Source organism: Hippocampus bargibanti, linkage group LG03 (genome assembly GCF_051943395.1).
Source record: "Hippocampus bargibanti isolate YZ-2025 linkage group LG03, ASM5194339v1, whole genome shotgun sequence".
Classification (NCBI taxonomy): domain Eukaryota; kingdom Metazoa; phylum Chordata; class Actinopteri; order Syngnathiformes; family Syngnathidae; genus Hippocampus; species Hippocampus bargibanti.
The window spans coordinates 11,217,041-11,244,301 of record NC_142736.1 but is presented as its reverse complement, the minus strand read 5'-3'; the positions used below and the strand labels follow the sequence as shown (position 1 = coordinate 11,244,301).

Here is a 27,261-nt window from a genome sequence, read left to right as displayed (position 1 = left end):
ACTTTAGAGAAAATGCAACAATGCGTAATACGGCCCTAAATAGCATTTTGAAGTGTGAAAACAATATCGCCATCCACAATAGGCTTAACACCTCTGCTGGTATTCTGGTCTATAATAGAATGACATATTCTTACCTGATGCATATTCTGTAGAATGACAAACATAGCATTGCCACCATATTTCAACTGGCTCTGCCAAAGAGGCATTTGGGCCTTTCCAAATTTAACAGTAAACTGTTTACACAGTCTTTTATTTTTGCAACATGTATACATCTAAAGTATAAACACTATGTGTTCAGGTGTGTTGAACATGACGCGATGAGCCAGAGACGCAGTGATGAGTCCAGTGCTGACCCTTTTGGATGAAAGAGTCTACTGTTTTTGGAAACGACTCCCACCAATAACAGCAATTTGCAGGTAAATGTAAAGATGACTCAACCTGCGCCATGCTGTTGAACTTAGTGACAATGTCAAAGTGGCTGTGATGACTGTAATTGTTTTTTTTTCTTTCATTGTTCTAAATATGGATTGTGTCATTTTTGTTCTTTTCCAATCCCTGACAGGAATGCCAGACTGATAGACAGATTGATTCATGACGTAGCTGATAAACACACCTTGACAACCACATGGATGGACACACATACACACACAGATTGACTCTCTCCATTGTCTGGATGCCAAGCTGATGTGTAACCCCCTCACCACCCGCTCCCCTCCTCTCAGCCTTCCATCACTGTATATTTAGCAACAGAAGCTTCTCAGCTGCTCCTTTCCAAAACCCAAGCCTGCGTCTCCCATCCCCAGTATTTCATCCATCTCCTTCTCTGGGGTCATGGCTGGCCCCCTCCCCACATTTCGCACACACAAACGTATAGAGTACACCCACACTTCACTCTCATCCCACAGCCAATAAGGTTTGGATGAGCTCAAGTATCACTGTAACACAAGGACATATTCTCTGAGCAGAGGCTGCAGATTGTACACACCTACATCTTGGTCGTCACTGGAGCTTCTCTTCCTCTCTAAGGTAGGCAATCAGGCAAATGGACAAATTGTCTTTAAAATGAAATATTCTTGAATTCAATTTTCACAGCCTATTCACTAAGCATTTAGCGGACCAATCCGGACCGCATGATTCAGAAAATATAGAGAAAATATAAAGTGACATATATTTCAGAATTTAAGTATGTAGAGTCTTCTAGCATTCAAAGCGCCACATCGGAACTGTATGAGAGTGTTTTTTTTTTTTTTTTTCACTATTTACTTCATACAATCTTGGGTATTTGTGAAACTTCCACTATAACATTTTTTTAACGGCACAGATATCATTCGATTATCATGTTTGGTTTATTTTAAGCCATTTCAAGGGTTTACTTTTTCGAAAAGTTCCCCATTGTGGGACTATTTAACGTCTTTCTTATCTTATCTTAAAGCATTACAGTATTTCTATTAATTTGAATTGATAAATATTCACCAAAGAAAAATTAATATGAATACTATAAAACTAAAAGCAACACATTGTGACATAATCACAATACAGTATTATCTTACAGTATCTGAATTATCGTCAGATTTTTTTGTTTTCCTTGTTGATGTACTAAAGTTCACATAGTTCACGTTTTTAATTTCCTTGACATATATTTAATTATATTTTTATATGAATCCTAATTATATGATTTTTGTAGTTTCTGTAAAGCGCTGAAACAAACTCTCTCTTGTGAATGACAGTTATGTGGGTACTTGTACGGACATCTGAAAACGATGTCTATGTCTGTTCTCAGAGTTAGCTACCTCGTCTCAGGTTCGACACAAGCTGGCAGGGAAAACAATTTCAATCACACTGAAGCAGTAAAATATTAGCATATTTATCACATGCCCATATGCAATTGAATCAGCTTTTCTCATCAGTGTATGAATCAGTGTAACGAACTTCAATCCGATATGAATGTCGGGCTTGGGAAGCCGTCTGCCACTTTGTTGATATACGGCATTTGGATTCAGTATTAATATACTAAGTCCAATTGGCTGCGAGAGGCATTTCTCTCCCTCTCTCGCTGCCCCCCCCCCTCCCACCAATTGCTCTCTCTCACTCTCCATCTGACTGATGTATTGGACTATTAATACAGCTCATATCTGCAATAAGTTTGGCCGGGGATGCACGTCTCCCTGGGCTCACCTGTTGTGTTGCAGTTTTAGTTTCAGAAAGACTCAGAAATACTCCTCTGCATTCAGTGTTCTCATACTGAAGACATGAAGTGGCCACTCACTAAATTTACAGAGCGCTGATGTGTAGGTATGTACTGGCTGAATGCGGAACACAAAGAAGACATGACTGTCGATCAAAGTGCTTGTTTGTTGGAAACTGATGCTGATTCGCTGTCGGAGTGCAGAAGCTCCTCCCCCGAGTCCAAACCCAAGGATTAAAGCAGCTATTTGGACTGTGCTCCCCAGCTGATGGGAAGAAATATGATCCTGAGCTAATCCTTTAATTCCTCTGCACCTGTGCCTCCCGCTAAGTGTGAAGGAGTCATCCAATGAGACTTTTTATATATCCAATATGATACAGTCGCGTACAGTATGCAGAAATCTTGACACTCTGACTCCAATCGAGCTCTTCCACTGCTCGCTTTTGACGGATTTAAATAGCAATGGCGTTGGAAGGGGTGTTTAGGGTCAGCACACATGTTCGCACTTTATCAGACAATTGCTGTTGTATTGTGGAATCTTCATCACTTGTCACAGTCAGTTGATACCTAATTTTGCAGTGACCCTTTTCAATTCACACATTGTTGTAGTGATTTACGTATCTCCGTCACTCTTCAGCAGGTTCCGATTTGTTGCTGATCATTATATCGCACAGCTGGACACTTATATCAACTCACAGTCATGTAGACATTTTTTCTGATGTTCTGAAGCAAGGGTGTCAAACTCATTTTTTTTTTTTTTGCAGCGTGCCATATTGTAGTTATGGTTTCCTCTCGAGGGCCGTGATGAATTTTGGGAAACCATTAGAATGTTTCATCTACTCCACAGAACGCACAACAAATATATGAATGACTAGTTTTCATAGCTGATGTCGAGAATAATAACTATTATTGTGGTTTACATACGACAATTTGAAATGTTGGTCCGGATTTTAGCACGCATCATGGCCCTTGACATGCCTGATTTGCTTTCGCAGGCCGAATAAAATAATGTGATGGGCCAGATTTTTGCCCCAGGTCCTTGAGTTGGACACCTGTGTTCTAAAGCTATATTTTGTGATTGTTTTTAATTGAACAATGTTTATTTCTTTTTCTGTGGCACTACAGTATGGGTGACAAATTAATTGTGTGTCCTCACAATAAAAATGATTTTTGAGTCTGATTCCTGCGATGTGTCAGGCTGCTCAGATAATATTTTGATAATTTTCCATCTCAATCACACTATATACAAAATTAAATGAGAAAGTGGCGCAGAGGCAGTTACACCATCACCGTGGTCTCACCAGGCTTTTTGTCTTTTCCCTCAGCTGCAAGATCTTCTGTCACCATGTCCGACACTGAGGAACTGTAAGTGCGCCACACGTTTTCAATCAGTAAACACCATGCAGTCACACGTTGACTGATGATTTTCACCTTGAAAAGGAACTGTCGAAGACGCATGTATTTTCGTGTTTAGTTGACTGTGACTTGTGTTTCTATTTCAGGGATCAGCTCGAGGGTAAGTAACAATTCAGGAATGTTTGATTGTGTACACAAGTATTCTCAATAGACACACAGTGAGTAGATCAAGTATGAAAGTGTCCTTGGACATTGACAAAATGTGTTTTTTTCCCCTGTTATTGCCCTGATGAAGAGAGTTCCCATGTCAACACCTATACTAGATTACTAAATTGATCATAATGTGTATGGTTGACATGCATTGCTACAAGTTGATTGCAGTGACGTGCGGTGAGGTTCATGGCTGGTGAGGCACTGACGTCATCACAGTCAGATTTACAAACATATGAACTCTACAGAGTAGCTTATTCACCATTTGATTGGCAACATTTAACATGTTTTGTTTAAAATGTCATGTCAGCATTCTTTATATAAACTGTAGCATAGAAAAAAAGAATAAAAAAACGTTATCATCGTGTTATCTTTATTGTCCATGTGCCGCTCATTCTGAAGAAATGCATCGATAACTTCTTTGTAGAAGCCTTCCTTATCTTTCTTCAGTTTCAAAAGTCTCTATTTCTTTCAATTTAGATATGTAATCCTCCATTCTAAAAATAACGCCAAGCAACACGAAAAAATGACTGGATGGTTGCACGTAACTTGCTAACTGTTTACTGTGGCTTGCTCTCACTAATTCTATTATTTTGCAGCCGAGGAGGCGTAAGAAGAATCTGTAAACACCAGCGCCCCCTGTCATGAGGCAGGAGAACTGTGTGCCTCACCTAATCACACAGTTTTGATAAAAATAAAATAAAATAAAATAAACACTGTAATACAGTGTTTATAATGTAAAGTGACTCTACATTATATACACCAGCTAAACTGTAGACATTTAGTTCATATACTAAAAGTGTAACACTTTAATAGCGATATGCAGACGGACAGTCATTGCGCAATCCATGGTGAGGCTCAGCCGGCTGCTGCCTCACCACTCGTCTCTACTTAGCATTTGACCGGTAAATGTGAAAATTCAGCGATTGTGAAAAAAGATCCAAAAATGGTGAAGTTAAATGCAAAAGAACTTTAAAGTACAAATCACTAAATAAATATAACTGTTTAATTTATTTTTTCATTTGATATGTCCATGATGACAGGTGAGGCACGGCCTCACCTGCCTCCCCTGACTGCACGTCACTGGTTGATTGATTGTTGACTGTTGTGCAATAATAAGTACAAATTGCAACACTACTGTACCTGATAAAGTCAATGGCTTTATTTTCGTTGACAGCATATCTGCAGTTAAGCAAAAATGCCATCAGAACCTGATTTTTTTAGGTCAGCGCAAGGTTCACTGTATGTTTATCAATTGGGCTGACCAGTTTCCACCAGCAAGGGTCGGCCAGTGCTGCAGAGAGCCTGGCAGACTGACAATTTGGTGGTAGAATGTCGATCTAAACTTGGGTTTGCTCCGACTACGTCAGCAACATTTTACAAGTGTGCGTTTTATATTTTGATCTACGTAAAGTGGGGTCAAGGTTGTTCAGTTTCAAACATTTGCAAAGCCATGCCAAATTTTTATGGTTGCAAACAGTTTTTCCAGTTGCAACAAACAAACAAACTAAAACCAATTGAGACCATTGCACTTGTTGGGGAACATGTATTATTTGTGCACTTTGCTGCTCCATTCGATTTGTTTGATGTGGCCTTGAGTGCTTGCTCACAGGGGGGTAGACAGCTGGTCTAATGCAATTATGGTGAGGCAGCCAGACAGATACTGAGCCACATGGACATATGTGACTGATGTCAGGGATATTTCATTCTTCAATATGTGAAGAGTGCGTCGCAAAACCCATGAAGTGATTTTGATTACGATGATTAATACTATTGTAGAGCGCTTTGTGAAGTATACAGTATGTTAGATATTATTATTATTATTATTATTATTATTATTATTATTATTATTATTATTATTATTATGATATTATTATTATTATTATTATTATTATTATTATTATTATTATTATTATTATTATTATTATTATTATTATTATTAGTGTCTGAAACTCATGACAAAAAGGTAGCGGACACCCAGGCAGAGCACTCTGAAAAGTTGCCTGCCCGTCATAAACTTGCCTGCTCCATTTTTCACAACTTGAAATACAATAAGATGACTAATCGCAAAAAAAAACATTGTTGTGAAGTATAAAGGATTTTTTTAATTAAGTACCTACCACAAATGCTCCCTTGCTTAATTTATGTAAAATATCCCTTGCTGAAGAATTTGCTCCAGTTGTCGTTTGTAGTCATGGTGCACAATGCAATGTTTGCGTTGTCTGCTCAAAACCACATGGCCTCAACCACGTTTGATTTGAAAATAATCATTGGGTTTTTTTGTCACTCGGGCCGAGACATTTTGAAAGTCGTACGCCCGACGTAAAAGTTGTATGCCCTGGGCCTCCGGGCAGACATTATTATTATTATTATTATTATTATTATTATTATCTCATTTTCTCATCTCATTTTCCGTACCGCTTATACCTCATTAGGGTCGCGGGGGTTGCTCGAGCCTATTTCAGCTGTCTTCGGGCACGAGGCGGGGGACACCCTGAATTGGTTGCCAGCCAATCACATTATTATTATTATTATTATTATTATTATTATTATTATTATTATTATTATTATTATTATTATTATTATTAGTGTTATTATTATAGTTCTTACCCACCTAAGTGAGCAACACAGCAATAGGGCTGCACATGACGGGTGGGGATGAGGACGGCCTCTTCACAGAGCAGATGCTGCGACTCTAATGTTAGCTCAACACATTTAAAGGCAATGAGAGGAGCCGCTTTGATTGGCCATAATTTAAGATGGCTCTGACCCCTTCCACGGCAGCATAAAATTCCTTCTCTCAGATGAGTCGGCTGTTCATCTGCAAAACTACTGTTGAACGCACCTGCACGCCGCTACGCTTTACAGAATTTACGCCATCCACGAAAATAAAGCCCAGGGGTAATTTTACAGTTCAGTGAAGGTGATGTTAATCAAGAATATGTTTGTTTTCTTTCCCACTCCATGTTACTTTTGCAAAACTGAAGACGAGGAAGGTAAAGATGACTGAACCAGTTCTGAGCTTTGAGGACCTGTCTCCACTAATTTGATAGCTTCCGGTTTCCACGCTTAAGTTGAAGTGTTTGGCACAGACATCTGCTCTTTTACTATATAAGACACATTATCAACAATTTAATGAGTGGGTTTCTGTACTTAATTTTTCAGTAGCAAAAGCTAGCATGAGTGAACACATTCAGACAAAGAATTCAAACTGCATTGTAGACACTTAGGTCTGTACTCTAACTGCCATATACACAGTCTGTCACGTCCCAAACATCAGCCAGTATTCATTTAGGTTGTTTTTTTTTCATAAAGAGCAACAATCCAGGGAGTGAACTCAATGTATGTGTCTGTACAATGTTAACAAACGCAGAGCCGTCGGTCAAACAGTTCAAGTTAAGGGTGTCCTGCTGATTTTAGAGTGATATTGGAAATCACATGGTCAAGCGAAAAATGTCATTGAGCTCTGAGGATCACTGCATTTCTTTTCTTGCCATGTGATTAGCGCAGCTGTCATTGACATATTTCACGCACTTGCCACGGTGGTGGAAAACCATCTGAAAAATGTGTTTTTGAAATAAAATAAGTCTAAAAGAATTTTCACTCAGTCAGCTGACTCGCAACCCCAATTAAAGAAAAATGCTGCAACAAATGAATAGAAAATGGTGCAACAAATGATTTGGTGGACGAATAATTTTAAAGAGACAGATATGTTTATGCTAATATATACAAACAATGCATGTTTATATTAAATACGAGCGTACGCAAACGTTTCAGTTAGTTTGCCACCTTACCATATCCCCCGTGGCTTCTGTGTGAATAATGGAATGACTTCCAGCAGCATCATCATCATTGTCATCATCATCATCATCTGTTTCTCTCTTTGTTTTCCAGCAGTGCCGTCCCTCGCTCACCAATCCATCTTCTGTGTAACTAAAGCAATCTCTCACTTTTGTTTTTTAATGGCTCTGTCATGTCTGTGGTCTTCATTAATGGCCTCCACCGACATCCTCTCCTTGGCGGTTTGGTGCATGCCGTAGCCCAGGAGGAGCTAGTAGAAGTAGAGGTAGCCCCTGAGGCGGAGGCCCAGGTAGAAGCAGAGCCAGAGGTAGAGCCTGAACCTGAGGTAGAGCCTGAACCTGAGGTAGAGCCTGAACAAGAGCCTGAACCCGAACCAAGGGCGGTGGTTCGTGAGGAGGAAGGTACGTTCCGTGGGCAGTCTCTTCACCCTTCTCCTGCTCCCCTCTCTGCCCTCTGCTCTCTAGGACAGTCGGTGACTGCAAACATAGTCAGCCAAACCACTACATAGCAAGATGTGTTGGATACTCAAAATCTACCTTTGACGTGAAGCATATGCTGTCAAACTCTACAACTTTAAGCTCTTTATAGGGCATGGAAACACATTTGGTAACTTCAACGAAGCGGGCGTCATAACAGATGCCACTCATTTTGCTCAAAAGCAATGTCCTTTAGCCATTCAGAACAGAAATTAAAGAAAAGACAAACAATTGGTGCATCATTATTTTAGTTAAAGGAAATACATAGCATTTTTAAATAATGACTCGAGTAAAACAACATTTTCTGGAGGTAATATAATTTTCTGTCATGAAAATGTACTGTATTTTCCGGTGTATAAGGCGCACCGGAGTATATGGCGCACCCCCAATAAATTGTGTATTTTCAAACTTTTTCCATATATGAGGTGCACCAGAGTATAAGGTGCACCTTCAATGAATAAAAAAAGTTTTTCAAATACTATATAAAAATATAGAAAAGCTTTCCAAATACAGTGAGATCTCAACTTACGAACTTAATTGGTTCCCAGACAGAGTGTGTAAGGCGAAGTGTGTATCTCAAAAAAAAATTCCCATAGGAAACCATTAAAATGGGAATAATCCGTTCCTGGGTTTCCATAAAATATACTTTCCAACTAAATAAGCCTTAAAACTACACACAACATACCTTATTCTATGTATAATATATGTGCTACTGTATTGTAATGAAAGAAATACACTGCATTGTATCATAAAGTCATTTTATTTACATCATTTATGGCTTGATGGAATGGCGTTGGAGGTCGAAGGTCAAAGGGAATTGCTGTTTGGAAAGAGGCGCATTACATGAGGACTGTAATGAAAGAAATAAACTGTGCTGTAAAATAAAGTTTTATTGACCTTTTTGATGGTCGTCGATGGCTTATGGAAGGAGAGTCACCTTCCATAAGGACTGTTGGTAACTTAACCTCTGGTGCTGTTCGGTCGTGTGCTTCCGCCGAAGATCACTCTGCCAGCCGTGGTGGGTGTGTATTATGAAAAGAGTGCTTATTATAAGGTTTAATTTTCAGAAATTTGACGTTTGTAAGACGAAAAGTTTGTAAGATAAGGTGTTTGTAAGTTGAGGTCCCACTGTAGAAGGTGCACCACATTATAAGGCTCTACAGTAGAGGCTGAGGTTACGCACTACTTCTACAGGGGCAAATAGAATCAGTGGCTGCTGACAGGAGTTGCGAGACCTGTTGTGGCTCAATATTACTTCACATATAAGGCACATCTGCGTATAAGAAAATCAAGGCTTTTACGTGCACCTTGTACACTGGAAAATATGGTACTCACCTCTATGAAGGGTTCAATGTTGCAAGACAATTATCAAATGGACAATTAAAAACAATTCTTTTAGTTTCTCAAAGTCACTAGCTGATACTAAAACAATATCATTCTACATGATTCATGGCCTTTGCATTTTAGAAGCATGCAGGCAGCATTGTTGTGCTTTGTGAAGTCACCAAGATGCATGGACGCAATTGGAATTGCTCATTTAGGATTTTAATTGTAAGTGGTTGGACCATCACGGGAACATGTGAATTCTTTACGAGAATGACCTGCTCACCAGAATCCCGATATGCAAAAATCAGAAACTTATTCTGACTGACCAAAGCTCTGGTTATTCTTTTCATGGGAGAAGCTGGTTCTCAAAAGGCAAATTGCATCCTGAACTAAACCTTCAGCATATATGACTCGTTTATTTCAAATGAGTCATATATGTAGTACGACAAGCATCCCAAGTCTTAGCCCTTTAGTACACACTAGTACACACCAGCCAAAACATGTTAAATACCAATTCGGTGCTCTAGATTTCATCACTGCCTCATCATTTTGTCTCAAAACGGATTTTTCTTGCCAATATCCCCTTTTCAAAGTGTGGGTACACTCTGACGAAAAGAGCTTTGTTGCACCTTACACTTCAGTCCTGTAAAAAAAAAATGAAAAAAAGTGCCCCTATAAAACCCAACATAAACTATTGTTTTGACAGTGAAGTGTAGGAATTATTTTGGTGTTTAAGCATTAGTGTGTCAGAAAATGCATTCATATACAAAGGGTGAGATGATGAAATTCAAACGCTTTTACATGATTGAACTTCTGCATTTCATCCCAGGTCTTCAATAAAATTTTATCTTGTGTTGAAATCAACCAAGACATAATTAAAAACGGATTGGATGGTTGAAGGCTATCATACCGTGGATGACGTGTCCTTTTATTCCGACATCATGTAAAAGCTATTGTTCAACCCCCATTATTCCATTGTTAGAGTCTCTCTGTTGTTGTGAGTAGGTGAGAAACGAGTGTGGCAAACTGCAGCGTGATATTTACACTGGGGTGCGGGCATCCAATGCGGTCAAATTCTACTTTCTGTCAATTTGGCATTCATAGTAGGGAGTCACTTCATTGGCCTAAAGCTTCAATGTGTCGGCCTCAATATTTCAAATGGGAACACAAACAGCATCTAAACATACTTTCTCCAAATCCAAACAAAAAGTAAATATCTTTAAAGAATGAAGCCAACGGAATGCCATCATATACCTTCACAAATTTGGAAATCAGTCCGCAAAATCTGGTGTTAAAAGTTTCAAGTCCAACTCAAAACCAATTGGCCTCCCTCTAAATGTTAAACTGACCAAACCATAATATTTATTCCAAAAAAAGAAGCAGTGAATGTCAAAATGTAGATGGCACTGTGCAGTGGCTCCCTCTGAGCATGCAACACCCCAGTTTGGTAAATGGGCCTCATAAGCCATGCTTTGTACAGTGGCACCAAGCAAGTCTGATCACTAATGATTTCTGTTCTGCTCTTGCTTTGGACGCTTGCTGCATGCAGAGGACTATGAAGAGGAAGGTATGTTGCTCTAGATTATCTTAAATGATTTACTTTGTTGGGTTTTTTTTTGTGTGCAAAAAGCTTATTTTTGTCCCCCCCTCATACGCCAACTTATTTTCCAAAGAAAGTAATTTAGTCTCGACGTTAGAGCCGACTGAGGTGTCATGAAAGGAACATGATGACCCAAAGACGCAGAGCCGTGGTTAAACAACTCATCTCTACCTCTTCTCTTCTTTGCATGAATGTGATACCACCAGTGGAGGAGGGAGATCAAGATGGTATTTTGTATTTCCAGCTGAGTCGTTGTCGCTTTGCTTGTTTTTGATTTGTTCCCGTGTTGGAATGGGGCTCCCTTTAAGACAACTCCAAGATCATCCCTAAAAACAGTTTCTAAACTATCCCTGTGGGAATCTAGCTGTGTTTTATTTGTTTTACCATGCACCTCTATTAACAGTTATTTGACTCATTGGTGTCAAACGATTGAGGCAACATACTGATTAACTGGTCCCATTTCCTTTGCACACTAATTGACCAAATTAACTGAATAAATCAGGTAATACTACAATATGAACTTGAGGGACTTAACAGGAGTCTGGCAGCGATGTGGTGGAAAGTTTTTCTAAAATTAAAACTCACATCATTCGATCGTCGACTGGAGGTGTGAAACCACTTGCACCCATGTGATGTAACACAGCTTGTCCACACGGATCGTCCCCCTGATTAACCAACAATGTGGATTCCCTTCAGATTGGCGCCTCTAACCAAGTGAACTCTCACCTCTCTCCCTTTTTTTTTCCTTCTCATCCGTATGGTACCCAAAACACAGAAGAGAAGCCAAAGTTCAAGTGAGGAAATTTCTGACTTTTGCGGACATATTTTGTTGTCGCCGCGTGTGTTACTCATTGTGTTATTTCATTACAGACCAACTGCCCCCAAGATCCCAGATGGGGAGAAGGTTGACTTTGATGTAAGTTTACAGTTCTGATCAACGTGTAGCCACGTTTAAAATGTGGACCAACTCATACTACGCTTTTCATTTACTGTACACACATATCATTATGATACTGTAATGGACGTTATAATATTATAAGATGGTACCAAAGCTCTCTCTTGGTGCTTGGGAAATACAGTGAACCCTTGCTACTTCGCGGTTTCAGTGCATCACAGATTTTCTTTCAAGGAAGAAAAAAACGTTCAGAATAAAAAAAAAATGATTCCGAGATTTTGTACATGGCTGTAGCTTGATTGGTTCCCAGCGCTGATGCCACTCCACTGTGAGACTAATAAAGGCATATCCAATCCAAACCAATCCAAACCCAATGACAGCACGATATCTGATGGTTTACCGACTGTTGTGTCCGGAGGAATGAGAGGAGAAGAGTTGCTTTGTCAACGTCTTTATTGTGCCACCATGTTAGTCTACCTGCGGTCGTGACGTCACCGCTGTTTTTCGACCTGTCGCAACATTCTGTAGCAGTGTGACATATGCTACACCGACATGTGGATTGGCTGTGCCCCGCCTGGCACCCCCGTCTGTTTTATCACGTGGGTTATTATTATATAACTCTGTGGATTGTCATCTATCGCAGGTGATCCTGCACGGTCCCCATTCACTGCGAAAAAAAAGCGATTACTGTATATTAAAGCTATATTTTTTTGACTGAGAGATAGATCTAAAAGGGGGGAATGATTTGTTAGTGTTCAAAAGCTCCACTTTAAGCATAAGAAGAAAGACAGATTGTCAGCATTTTTAAATATATGATTGATGAGCTACATAAGCCTAAAAGATGAAATCCCTGTGGAAGGCCAACACCGTTTTCAAGAGTGATGGCATTGTGAATACAAGAATGAAAAATTGATGAAGGCACATTTCTGCTAAAGCTAAGGTAAAGTCCAAAGCAGGAAGTTGAGAAGATTTTGTTAACAAAATAAAATAAAAAGTTCTGCAAAAAATGAGTACCTGAAGCAAACTATAATTGTATCAATATGTCCTAATTGTTTTTTTTTTTCTTGTCAGTGAGGTTGACATATGAGCTTTCGGGATTTATTTAAAATGTGCTTATTCTTATGTTTTTTTTCTTCCTTTTTTTGTATGACCGTTCGGCCTTGGGGAAGAATGAGGGTTTTATTTTATTAGATATTATTTTATTGTATTATATATTTTTACGTATATATTTATCTACATATTTATCTACCTATTTATTTAGTTATTTCTGCATGTATGTATGTATGTATGTATGTATGTATGTATGTATGTATGTATGTATCTATCTATCTATCTATCTATCTATCTATCTATCTATCTATCTATCTATCTATCTATCTATCTATCTATCTATCTATCTATCTATCCATCCATCCATCCATCCATCCATCCATCCATCCATCCATCCATCCATCCATCCATCCATCCATCCATCCATCCATCCATCTATCTATCTATCTATCTATCTATCTATCTATCTATCTATCTATCTATCTATCTATCTATCTATCTATCTATCTATCTATCTATCTATCTATCTATCTATCCATCCATCCATCCATTTATTTACTTATTTTTATTTTTTTACTTGCACTTGAAAAATAATTCACAGATTTACTAAAGATTTTCAGTGAAAAAACCCGCTCTCAAAACTAGTTAAAACAGTGAATTTTAGAGAAAAAAATATGTTGGGAAAGGGGTAGAAGAATGAAAACCCTCAAACTACAATAGCTTATTTTTCACTCATGTTATATCCAGTAATCAACTTTGGTTTGATTCATGCAGGACATCCAGAAGAAACGTCAAAACAAAGACCTCTTTGAGCTTCAGTCCCTGATCGATGCTCACTTTGAGTGCAGGAAGAAGGAGGAAGAGGAGTTAATTGCTCTCAAAGAAAGAATTGTGAGCTGTCCCGCAACAGGAAGGGTTAATTAAGTATTGTTGTTGGGTCCGCGCCGTATGTAACTGTACTTTTTGTTTGGTGTGTTCAGGAGAAGCGTCGGGCTGAACGAGCGGAGCAGCAACGGATTCGATCTGAGAAGGATAAAGAACGGCAAGCCAGACGAGAGGTACAACTTACGTATGCACCTTTCTTCACAACAGGTGAAACTAACTTTTGTAAATGTCCCCATTGTGGGACGAATAACGGTTTTCTGATTCTGATAACACCCACTTGAAGTCCCAGTTTGTGTACCCGTGAATCAGCCACTACTTGTGATTTTACTGCTAGAAGGCAGCAAAAATAAGTTTCTCCAAAGACATAAACTACTGTAGAAGGCCCTGCTGTTTCTTAGCCTCTCTTGATTGTTTGCATTTGCTTCCATTTATGTTGTTTTGATTGTATTAATGTAACAGGCCGAGAGGATAAGAAAGGAGGAGGCCGACGCCCATAGGAAGGCGGAGGATGAAGCGAAGAAGAAGAATGCCCTGGCAAGCATGGGATCAGGCTTCACCAGCCATCTCCAAAGGGTATGGTGGATGATTTATGTCAATTTATCTTTCCTTTCCTAACTCACATTTCAAATGTGCTGTTTGAGTATATATGAAGTGCTAAAATCTCAAACGAAGAATAATGAGTGGAGAAAACCTCCACTGCCTTTACAGGTGGACCAGAAGAGAGGAAAGAAGCAGACCGAGAGGGAAAAGAAGAAGAAGATCCTGGCTGAGAGATGCCAACCTCTGGCCGTTGACGATATGAGTGACGACAAACTGAGGTAACGCGCCAAAGCCATCGAACTCATTGCGATTATTTCTTTGATCGTTTTGACAATTTAGAGATTGGTTCCCATTCTATGAAATGTTGCTGGTTTGTGTTTATCAGGGAAACGGCAAAGCAGATGTGGGAGTGGTTGCACAGCCTGGAGGAAATTAAATACGACCATTTAGAGAAGCTCAAGAGACAGCGATATGAGGTTTGTAAACAGTATGAGACGAATAAATGCTAATCTAATCTAATCTTATCGTATCTAAAAGGTTTTTAGAGACAGCCATCATCCATCAGTATGGAAGAATTCTATTTCATATGGATTGCACAATGTGTGATGTTGATGATACATCTACTCTGGTTCAGTTTACCAGCAGTAACACACACGCATGATACAGATACAGGTTTTCCCATCACATCCAAATTCTTCTGTTGTTAAAGTATCCTGGAAGGACTTCAGCAACTGGACCATCATGCGATAACCAACGCATTGTAATCATTCACTCACTCTTTTTCATCGGGGTTCTCAAACTCCTTTTTTTTTTTTTTTTGCCGCCGGCCACATTGTAGTTACGGTTTCCTCTCGAGGGCCGTTATGAATTTGGGGAAACCATTAGAATGTTTCATCCCCTCCATATATTACATATAAAGTGCACAACAAATTAATGAATATCTAGTTTTCAAATCTGAAGTAAAAAATAGTAATTGTTATTGTGGTGGGCAGTAGTCGAGTGGTTAGCACACCGGCTTCACAGTGCAGAGGTTGCTGGTTCGCGTCTCGGTCCGGCCTCCCTGTGTGGAGTTTGCATGTTCTCCCCGGGCCCGCGTGGGTTTTCTCCGGGTCCTCCGGTTTCCTCCCACACTCCAAAAACATGCATGGCAGGCAGATTGGCCACTCCAAATTGTCCCTAGGTGTGAGTGTTACTGTTGTATGTCTTTGTGTGCCTTGCGATTGGCTGGCAACCAATTCAGGGTGTCCACCGCCTCGTGCCCGAAGACAACTGAGCGACCCTAATGAGGAATAAGCGGTACGGAAAATGGATGGATGGATGTTATTGTGGTTTACATAGGACAATTTGAAATTTCTGCATGGACTTTAGCAAGCATCATGGCACTTGACATGCTTGATTTGCTTTCGCAGGGCCAAATAAAAATGATGATTTTGACTTTGACATCTGTCTTTTACATCAATCTTGAACGCTATATTTCCCACTATGTCTGACATGTCTGCAGAATCTGTAAAAAGATCAAGTTGAGAAGAGGGTTTGATTGTCATGTTTTAGAATTAACAAAAGAAGCAAATAATCTGTAAATATTAATGTTCAATTCCATCATCATCTCTTTTCAGGTGATCTCTCTCAGAAATCGCATTGATGAGCTCCAAAAACAGTAAGTATTCTTTGTACAAGTACTAAAAAGGCAATTCATATAAAAAAAGAGATAGTGCAAGCCACAATCTTGTAAAATGTCTTTGATAGACTTCAACTTCAGAATCAATTTGATTAAATTGAGGGGGAGACTATAAATGAATTGTTAGCTCTGGTTTGATTAGCTTTAGGTCAGTTGTTCAATGCCAGTGTTATTTTATCACTATACAGTATGGATGTACACTGTTGTTGATTTGTAGCTCCATTATTAATTAAAAGAAGTGGCGCGCCATGGGTTTCATCGCGAGGTCTTCAGTAGTGCTTCATCTGAATTGATCCAGATTGAAAAAAGTGTGGTGTGATTTTCTACAAGTCCACCAGAGGGTACTATTAGCCAGGAAATAACTGACCGACCTTTCTTAATGATGTCCATTTTTTCTTAAAAAAGTCCATCTTGAAAATGGCTTTATCAGTAAATCTCCAACCAAATCCATTTCTTCTCCTCCTTCAGCCATTGTGGCTTGAAAAAACTGCAATCAAATCAACAGAATATATTTGCTTGTGCAGCTCTTTACCGATACAGTGTGTCAACTGTGGCACTATGCGCTTATCACTTGCGGGTAGATATACTATGATTGGCTAGTGAATAGCCAATCATTTGACTAGCCAATCATAATTAGCAAAAACTCTGACGTTGCCAACGGCTTCGAGCATCCTTGGGTTACCAACTCGAACTCTAATTGGCCAAAGCAACTGTTTCAGTGCCATTGATTTTTATGCTCCAGAGCCTGCAGAACTGATTGTGAAGGCATCCAGGTAGATTTCTGGTAACAAATGATGGTTGAAATGTGATTGGTTAAATGCTTAAAGGACAATCGACGTCTCCGGACAAGTTGTGTCCATAATTTGTAAAATGGCTTCAAATGACTTCTACTGGGCGAATTTTAATAAGATTCCACCGCATATAGCTATATTTTACGTTTTAAGACTCACGCTGAACATTCAGGAAGTCTTGTTTTTGAGTTGGTGACGAGTCCGTACGTGACGTCAGAAAGGACCGCCTCCTGACCGTAAAAAAGACGGATTGTTGCGTCTTTCCATCACGTTAATGTATTTTGCTCTACTGTTTTTTTTTTTTTTGAAAACCTTGTGTTACACCCAAAAGCCGCCAGCAGAAGGAGTCCAAGCTCCATGGAAGGAATTTATCAGCCTGTGGAAACAGGCTGATTCATTCCTCACAGCTGATTCATTTAATCGATGGCAAACATGTATGCTTTCCTCTTCAGAACTATTTGAATCATATTCAGAACTGGATGTGTAACAAGAACGCATATTCTCCGAATCTGAAGCCATTGTTTTGATTCTCAAGCAATGCAAGACGTCTTGGCGTGACGTCATGAACTGGGGGCGGGACTTTCTAAAAATGCCCAATTCGCAGCTCAATTTTTTGCAGATTTTGGAAGTCATTTGTATTGGTGTTTTGCATTTGAATAAAAATATACTGAGTGTTGTGGGTATTTTAGATGCTATAAAACGTTTTTCTGATGTCAGTTAAAAAACAAAAAAGTCACATCGGTTGCCCTTTAAATACAAAGACACACATCTGGAAGAAGCACAACAGGGGAAAAGCAATGATGGAAGCTGAAAGACAATTTGGAATTATTTAATAAGAATTCAGGGAGAAAATGTAATTAACATCAGTTTTTGATTCAGATATTTCTAGGCCAACAGAAAAGGCCTTGCAGGCCATTCTTATTCTTATCTTATTCTTATTCTTATTCATTTGCCAAAATAATTAGTTTGTTTTTATCAGCAAATGGAGAAATAAATAAATAGCCTATTTCGGATCAGCCATACTGTACAGAGACAATGAACTGACATTAGAAAAATGTTTTATAGTATCTAAAATACCCAAAACACGCAGGCTGATATTTTGAAAAACACCAATAAAAATGACTTAAAGTGTCCCAAATCTACTTCAAATCTGATTTCAGTTTCAGAAGGTCCCGCCCCCTTGTTTGTGACATCATGCCAAGACGTCATGCCTTGCTCGAGAATCAAAACAATGGCTTCAGATTCGGAGAAGTTGCTTTCTTGTTACTCATTCAGTTATGAATATGATTCAACTGGTTCTGAAGAGGAAAGCATACATGTTTGCAATCGATTAAAGAAATCCTTGCGGGTCATTTTGAGGCGTCAGGACTGATGTGTAGCATCCCAGAAAATGCACAAGATGGCGCCCAAGCTCCGTTGGAAATGGGCTGATTTGTCTGCTGGGAATTTGTGTCAACTAGAATCAAATCGTAGTTTTGGTGCAAAACACAACGATTCAACATCGTGTTATTTATGTGTTTTCCTTCTAATTGCGCCATCAACACGGATCAACACGAAGTTTTCAGACCAAACAAAGTACCCAAAATGCATTGTGTGTCGCTTTCTTGGTCAGGGGTGGTCCAAACGTGACGTCACATGGGGATCGTCATCAACTCGAAAACAAGACTTCCTGAATATTCAGCGAAAGTCTTAAAACGTAAACTATAGCTATATGCGGTGGAATCTTTGTAAAATACGCTCAGTAGAAGTCATTTGAAGTGATTTTACAAATTATGGACATAACTTGTCCGGAGGTGTTGGTTGTCCTTGAAAATATATTTCAGTTTTTATTCAGTGACGTCTCTTCATAAAATCACATTCGAAAGCTGAAATCATTTCCCTTTTGTTTGTGCGCCATGCAGTAGCAAGAAAGGAGCTGCCACACGCCGCCGCAGAAAGTGATATATTCGCGCCAGTCAAGCCGGAGGAAACATCGGTGCTCATGTCGCAACCACCACAACCATGAAAAACCTGCAGTACAATCACAACTGGACATCTTGCTGCGCCTGATTTACCTCAATTCAATACATCAAAAGTTCATCATTGTATATGTGTAAAGATGGTGTGACTGTCCAGAAAATAAATACTGCATCTGAAATAATGAAACATGTTTCACCGTTGGATTTATTCATTTTACAAGTTATTTGTATTGTTAGTTTACAAACTTTAAGCAAGACGTTGGCCGTTTATGACCAAGGAATATGTTGCGTTTTTCAATTACCATAACATAAAAGGTAAGAGTGTTGCTGAAGAAGATTTAAATTTGATCTGATACAAATGAATTTTGCCCAAACACATGGGCGGTAGGTTAAGACACTTTAAATTTGCCCTAGATGTGATTCTGAGTGTGAACGGTGGTGATGTGTACTCTGTGATTGCCGGGAAAGGTTACCTCCAGCACGCCCAGCGACCCTTCTACGAAGTGGATCAGATAATGGATGGATGGACCAAAAAATGGCTTGTCAGTAAACAGTCACCATAAATTAAACACTGAACCATATCATTGACTTTACTACCTCTGTCAGTAAATGGATCGTAGATATTCTAAGGTTATATTGTCAATCTGCAAAATATGTGAAACAGGTCGTCTGTGTAAGCTCTCAGTCGTACAGGCGTGGTCCATCGATGAAAAGGTTTCTTCAGCCGTCATCTGTACTTATATATATCCCTACTGTCCAGACGTGGCGGTGCCGGACTCTGCTATGATTGATTGGTCCTTGCTCTCAGGTTGGGGGGAGCAGAGGACTACTCCCTGTGACTCCACTGATTACTTTTATTGTCCTGACTGATTACTTGTATTGTCCTGCCTGAGTATGAGGTCTACGAATGGCCTGATTGCCCCATTACATTTGTTGGGGCAATATTAGACACTCAAATATAGATTCCTTTAATCCTTGAGATCTTAATGCGGAATTACGTAACTTGTGCTTCCTATTTAAGAGTGGAGATGAGAAATTCTGCTGAGTTATATTGCACAAGATCCCATCCAGCTAAAATGACACCTTGAACCCAAATTGAAATTGCACCCTTATAAAAACGTTGATAGTAGTTTTGGTCATCAGACTGGAGATTTAAAATGAGAAATATTTTTTTAATAAATGAATTTGGGTCATAAATTACACATTAATCAAAAATACAAATAGTAATTTTTCATTACAAGGGCAGGTACAATAGCTATTATTTTAAAGTTATACAATATGGTATTATCTTGTATTTTTTCTGATTGTTCATCCAATTACAATTTGATGCTGGACCATTTGGACAGAACATGCAGGCAGATAGAGGTTGTGTAAATACCACATTAAAAAAACTGCCTTAAATTCAGCCCCGTAATCCAAATGGAATCAACTTGATGTGAGGCAGCAACGCCTTCCCAAGTTTCGCTGTCCTTATACTTGACATGCGCAAAAAAGGTAATTTACGGCCTCTCCGCCTGTTGTGGAAAACGGTGTTTTTGGTCCATTCATTTCAGTCCAGTTTTACAATGTGGAGCGCGGTTCTGAGGGGATCCAGGGCCACAGGGACCACACTATCGCCAAGGGAAGACATTGCCTGGTCTGTGTTGATACACTCCACGATGCTGGTTAAACAGTCCAAACTGGAAAGGAGGAACGGTGCGCTCTTGTAAGAATCTGGAAAAGTTAAAAAAGTTGTGATGTGTGACAGCAGAGACAATGAGAGATATGGATGAATTGGCACACTAAAAATTATTCTTTTTTTTCTTTTACAGTCTCTTTTACATCAAATTTACAATAATTCATATGCTGAGGTAAACCCACAACCACGAATGAGTCTGTTAAATAGAAATTGGTCTACAAAAGTCAATTATTTTAGAAGAAAAAAAATCAGAAACTAACCGTCTGTGGTCTGGCCATCGTAAGACGTGTCATTATTTTCACTTGTGGTTGAGCGCGGAGACGACCAATCCACCTAAAGATAAATTTGTTCAATCAGACTTCCAAAATGACAACAGCCATTCAGTAAGGGAACTCCCTGGAGCCCCGAAAACCAAACCACATCGCGTTCTAAATGTTCCTTCTCTGATGCAAATCTTTTTGTTTGGCCAATTAATGCTCAACACATGCCGAAGATTACAACAACACGATGAATATCAATGACGGACTGCCAGTCCATTTTAACGTTGCTACGGTTCAACATGACAGAGACACTCGGTGTGGGATTTAAAAGGAAAACAAATAGCTCATTTTATGTGTTTCTCAGCTGTTCTGGGACTCACCATGCCCTCTGAGCAGTTGGAGCGGGGGCTGGAGGCGTTCACCTCTGCACTAAAATGTTCAAGCACCGGGTAGAAGCTGTCGTCCCTGTTTGACCTCAGCAGAGCCTGCAAAGACTCAATGTAGTCGATTGCATTTCTCAGGATCTCCACTTTGGGCAGCCTCTGGTTCGGGTTGGAGACTGAGCATCGCTTTAAGGCCTCAAATGCATCATTGACCTTACTGAGACGTCGCCTCTCTCTCATTGTTGCCGCTTTCCTCCTATCTTCATGTGTTGTCTTCTTCTTGCAGGCTTTGCAGGCCCATAGCAGACAGGCACCTCCCTGGTGCAGGTCCCGTGGAGCTCGCACATGCTTCTCTTCCTCTTCTGTGACTGGGACTTGATGGTTGTATTGGTAATTGTCCAGGTCATGCGACTTGCGGAGCTCCAGACCGTAAGGTTTGCCATCCAGGTCGTCAAAAAAGTTCATGTCCCCACTGTTGAAGCAAGGATCTTCATAGAATTCATCGGCTGAAGAAAAAGGCAAGAAAAAGTCATACAGATCCATTTTTCCTCCGCGGGAATGTGAAGTTCTTTAAAAGTTCCTCGCTTGACTTCCCCCCAAAAAATTGCTGGACAAAGATGGAAAAATGAAAACAAAAAGGTGATATGGGATTGATTTGGTCTAAAGTTAGTTTGCTATTACTAGGCAGTGTTATGACAGGGATCAGTCACACCTAACAGCTCTGTGTTCTTGGTGACTGTTTATATTCAGTAGCAGTCACTTAAGGGGCAGGGCAATGATGTGACGAACCAATGAGCGCAGGGGTGTCTGAATGCCACGATAAATGTAGCAAGTATAGAAAGTCTTCAAGTAAAAAAAAAAAAAAAACGTATTCAGAGGAATCTAATCGATATTCGCCACTTATTCTGTTTTTCAACTTTTTTGATCTGGTGAGCATGAATGTCAATGGAAAAGTTATAAAACAACAGGGATGCATTTTGCTCATCTCCATTAAATTAATTAAAAATATTTATTTGTAATCACTATTTTGTTATAATTTAATTGTGTTCGGTAAAGGAACATGTGCAACATGAATACCGTACTGAGCAAATGCAATGTATTATGATGATGATTATTATTATTATTATATCATCATTATAATAATAATAATAATAATAATTATTATTATTATTATTATTATAATTCCACATTATTATTATTATTAATTATTAGTATTATTATTATTATTATTGAGTGTTTCCAATGCAGCAAGGTATTGACTTTTCTAAAATACAACAGAAAATAAATGTGTTTCAATTCATGCATCTTATTTGACACACACAGTTAATAACAGATAAAACAAAGTTTGTCTGTTAAGTTTTATCCAGAGTTACAATCAGTAGTACTTTACTCATTAATAAAATGCAGTCAAACCTTAAGGCCTTGAAAGACATGAATATTCTTATGTTTTTCCTTCTTAAAACTTACTTTGTTATGGTTGCAGTGACTGTGGGGAAAAATTGGTAGTATTCTTTTATTAAAAAAGGAAGAAGCAATATTTGTTCCGTTAAAATGGTTGATGTACGTACAGTAAAGTCTCGTTATATCGATATTCAAGGGAGTCCGAAAAATATCGATATATCCGATATCGATATAACGAGACTTTACTGTATTTACTTTTTGCAAATTTCGCCATTGTGGGACGAATAAAGGTTTTCTGATTCTGAGTCTGATTTTCAATGTTAATTTTTTGACCTGAAAATAAGCTTTGTCAGCATTGTGATCATGTTCTGCGTCATCCCCATCAAACTGCTCAGTGAGGCTGCTCATCCCATCCCGTTGAGGAGATCACAAGGTCCTAAAATGGTCTCTGATCTGTGTGGGACAAACAACCCCCCTGCTCCCTCCCTGGTGAGGGTCATCACTGGATAACAGTTTAAGACACTTTGTCTAAACAGGTGACATGATGGAAATTAGCTGGCAGATTCAGTTTTCATTCGTTTTTGCTGAAGGTTCATTTGAAGTACTTATCTGCTGTTTATTTGTTTTTGTCCAACACATTTTATCGTTTGAAGTTATATTTTACTTAAGAGCAATCTTATAGCAAATACAAATGAACAGGTTGATTTGGCTTGATGAAGCATCCTTTTTGGCTCATGAATTGGGTGATAGGAAATGTTGTTCACGCGGCCGCTGCACTTGAACAAAAACATTTTATGGCTTCAGAGATCTATGAGGTGCGTACACGTTGGTGGGATGTCAAAAGTTTAAATTTAGCAGCTCATGAAATCCAAAACGAGTGACCTTTATGCTTTAGCGGGTATTATTATGAAATAATTCACCTCACCTCCTGTCCGAGACAACTCATTCATGTGACAAATTGTTCAATGCTACCAAGAGAGTGTCAATGTCACGGTTTGCAAGGTGGTGATGGCGGTTGCGGATCCCAAAAATACAAAGTATCAAAAGAAAACCAAGATTAAAAGTCCGCCAAGATTAAACAAACACATGCACTGCACACAATGCATACAATTGCATCCAACAGCATTCAATGACATTTAACAATTACCCAACACCGAATGGTCGTGCCAGGCGTCATTTTGAGTGTGACTGATTGGAAACGACCGGCACCTGTGCAGGTGCAGGCGGGGCCGACAGCGCCACCCGTTGGTCGCCAACCAGATCATGACAGTCAATTTAATTAAGTTAGCTGACGTCGTGTCCAAATATTACGTACATTAATTCCACAAGCGTATTCCAACATTTCTACAGACAACTAAACCCTTGTGTCCTTTTTTCCCCCAGAGGTCCTTCACTTCCGACTTCCATCATTGTGTCAAAAACATGAGAGAATCTACATATTTTGCAAATGAATCAAGAAGCGCATTATGCCCACTCGTGCACAAAAATTATGGCCAGAACTGTTTCATGCACCAATAATGATAACATGTAATTCGATAACATGACATACTGTCCACTCTAGTGACTGCTGTCCCTCAAAGGGTTAAATATCCATACAGTACATTCATACAACAACAACAGAGAGGAGCAATTAATTAGGATTGAACAAGAGACACAAATTCAGTGCTCAATTGCACAGTCTGTTGATAATGCACTTGCATTTATGGTATTTTATCCACCTTGGAATCACAAGGCCCAATCACACTTCTTCATAGTATCAAAAAGCCTTTCAGTGAATTTCCCGACTTGTGTTATTGTAATGGTGACAGCCTCGCAATAATTCAACTATCAATTTGTGATTGTTTACAGCTATTTTGAAGTTTCAGAGACGATTCTTCTTCTCCTTTTTGTCTTGTTGAATGTGAATGTCACCACTCCTCCGCATTGCTGATCATATGAGGATGAGTGAGAACAAAACTCCCCTGCATCGATTTACAATCCAAAATGCTGCAATGTTGTGAGCTGATATTCCTGCGTAGGACATTCAAGTATGGATAATAGGAAATCTTTGCAAGATGCTTAGAATAGGAACAATGTCTTCACGATGCCTATAATTAACTTGATTGTTTTGCTAAACAGAACAGAACTATAGAAAATTGCCCAAACACATTTTCAAAATTACATGTACAAAATTGTGAAAATGTAATAGTGTTCATGTTGGTAGATTTATATTCCATTTAAACAGCAACAACAATTGCCGTATGTTTTTGAAAAGTTTCCTAAACACTGTGAAAAAGCATTGAAATTTGCAATAATTTTGATAAATTTGATACAATTGCAGTAATTTAATATATAATAGTATCTTCGTTACCTTGCGTTTCTCTTGGCTGCTATGCTTCCAGTAAATCATTGTATGTGGATACATCTGTGTAAGCTCTCAGTCGTACGGGAGTGGTCCATCGATGAAAAGGTTTCTTCAGCACCGCCCTGTCTGGACAGTAGGGATAAATATATCGGGCCTAAACTACCAGTAAGACTTTAGTTTGCTGACAAAGTTTCTTGGATAAGAAGCGAATGTTGAAGATGTGTGGATGTTGAAGTTTGGGAGGAAATTGGATTATATAGTGTTCATGTTGGTATATATATATATATATATATATATATATATATATATATATATATATATATATATATATATATATATATATATATATATATATATATATATATATATATATATATATATATATATATATATATATATATATATATATATATATATATATATATGGTCTTCCAAACAGTTATTTCTCATAAGACACCATTAAAATAAGAATAATCCGTTCCCAGGTCCCCATAAAACATAATTTTCTACTAAATAAGCCTTAAAACTGCACAAATATACCTTTTTGATGTATAATAAATGTGCTATTATATTGTAATTAAAGAAATAAACTGTAGTATATAATAAAGTTGGTTTATTTACCTTTGTGATGGTCGTTGATGTAGTTGCCTCCGATAATACGATAATACCCTCACTCACATTGTCCCCTGCTAGCTGTTTTCAAGTAATCCAAATTAACAGAAGTTTTTCAACCTCTTCTATTGCCTGAGACCGTTGCTTGGGCAACACGGAAATACCCTTAGCCACACACGCACCCTTAATAGCTGCCTTGTTCTGAAGGATGGTAGCAATGGTCGACATAGTGTAATGGTACTGGGATGCAAAGTCACAGAAACGCACAACTTGTTGTGTTTTTCGATGATATCATTCTTCTGCTCAACTGTAATTTTCTTTTGTGTCTTCTTCAGCTTAACTATGGTGGTGTCTTTTTTGGTCCCATGATAGCAAAAGTACTACACTCGATAACAAACCACGTCTGTGTGGTTTGGTGTTCATCCGCTGAAAACTAGCCCGTCTTTTTGGATTGGATTGGATTGGATTGGATATGCCTTTATTAGTCTCACAGTGGAGAAATTTACATTTCACAGCAGCAAAGTGATTAAAGTGATAGTTTTAGGCATATTATTCGTTATACATTGATTTTAAACTCCACTCAACTATGTCTGTTGTGCTGCTTATTTTGTTTGATTTGTATAGCATTGATAGTTTCTATAATTTCGATGTGATGTGATAGTACCGGGTGGATTAAGGCCTGTTCTAGATGGATGGTTCGCCATTGTTGAAATGCATGTGAGTTATTCTTATTATTTTTTGATGAGGCTGATAATTGTTTCACAAGCAGCTGATGAAAGTCGTGTCAATGCTAAGGTAGAGTTTGACAGGTGTACAACTTCTCTCACGTGGGAGGATAGATCATTTCTTTCCTGACAGGTGGAACAACGTCACACCTGTGGCTAAGAATTATTATTTCCAGTTGTGTAAGTGAGGTAGTTGACCTCTGGGCGCACAGTGACTGACTGTGCAATTCGGGCATGATTCGATTTCTGGGAAACAGAAGTGTGCAAATGGTTTGAGCATTTTCTTTTTCGTACAGCTGATGTCAGCAGCCTTGTCTTTGTCATCTCATTTTATCTATTGCAAAGTGATACAACATCTTTAGCTGTTGTCACTGGTCTGGTGGGTGGTCTCTCACAGGGGTGGCCAAACCATTTTTTTGTTGAGGGCAAACATACAGAAAAAAATGGAAGGGCCACTTCCAAAGTTACCAACTTTTCGAAACATGCTAAACCCAGTCAAGAAAGCAATTATGTATTGTTTGTATTAATCATTAGCTTTCATTTAAAGGTATGATGGCAAATAGTGAGGAGGTTTTCCAATTTTAGGAGTGGTCAACAGAATAGATCCACCTAACAGCAGCCGAATCCCATCACCCCCACCCCAAAATAAATAAATAAATAAATACATACATAAATAAATAAACAAATAAATAAATAAATAAATAAATAAGGAGTAAGGTGACACTTTTTCTTTGTCTTCGGTAATCAGCCATCATATATTAAATACATAAAACACATTTTGCGTCTAAAATTGTATTATCTTCATTGTTCTGTTTTGAGGATTCTTTTGAAGATTTTATTTTTTTCCCCAGCCGTTTTATTTACGTTTGTGATGGTCCTTGATAGCTTGATGGAATATAGTGGCAGGAGGTGGGAGGGAGGGAGTTACTGTTCCTACATTCCTTGAGGACTGTAGAAAGAAGGGTTAGACTATCTTTCATAGGCTTATGCCCAGGGACGGACTTCTCTTCCTCTGTAATGAAAGTCCGGTTAGGTTATCTTTTTCCAAAGAAAGGCTGGTTTCTTCAGCATTAAGCACTTGATGAGGAACCCAGCATTCTTCTTTCA

General features: G+C 38.8%; 2 protein-coding genes across 5 annotated transcripts; one reads left to right on the top strand and one right to left on the bottom strand.

Moving 5' to 3' along the window:
* The first annotated feature begins 885 nt into the window (after positions 1-885).
* On the top strand, positions 886-18,938 carry LOC148900314 (troponin T, fast skeletal muscle isoforms-like). Of its 4 annotated transcripts, XM_088991952.1 has the most exons (15): positions 886-1,026; positions 3,511-3,550; positions 3,688-3,701; positions 7,792-7,953; positions 10,904-10,921; positions 11,161-11,181; positions 11,730-11,748; positions 11,825-11,870; positions 13,674-13,790; positions 13,880-13,957; positions 14,244-14,357; positions 14,493-14,602; positions 14,710-14,800; positions 15,941-15,981; positions 18,695-18,938. In XM_088991952.1, the coding sequence occupies exons 2-15, from the start codon at positions 3,531-3,533 to the stop codon at positions 18,732-18,734; spliced, it is 891 nt and encodes a 296-aa protein (XP_088848078.1). In that variant the 5' UTR covers positions 886-1,026; positions 3,511-3,530; the 3' UTR covers positions 18,735-18,938. The 4 variants fall into 4 exon arrangements, with proteins under 4 accessions (XP_088848078.1, XP_088848079.1, XP_088848080.1 ...); XM_088991953.1 differs by lacking the exon at positions 11,161-11,181 and having other exon boundaries at positions 896-1,026; XM_088991954.1 differs by lacking the exons at positions 10,904-10,921; positions 11,161-11,181 and having other exon boundaries at positions 896-1,026.
* A 999-nt stretch (positions 18,939-19,937) lies between these two features.
* On the bottom strand, positions 19,938-21,760 carry LOC148900313 (myoblast determination protein 1 homolog 2-like). The gene is made up of 3 exons (XM_088993204.1): positions 21,070-21,760; positions 20,690-20,762; positions 19,938-20,464 (listed from the first exon to the last, which is right to left on the bottom strand). Exons 1-3 carry the CDS (start codon positions 21,613-21,615, stop codon positions 20,301-20,303), a joined length of 783 nt encoding a protein of 260 aa, XP_088849330.1. The 5' UTR covers positions 21,616-21,760; the 3' UTR covers positions 19,938-20,300.
* Between the last annotated feature and the right edge of the window lie 5,501 nt (positions 21,761-27,261).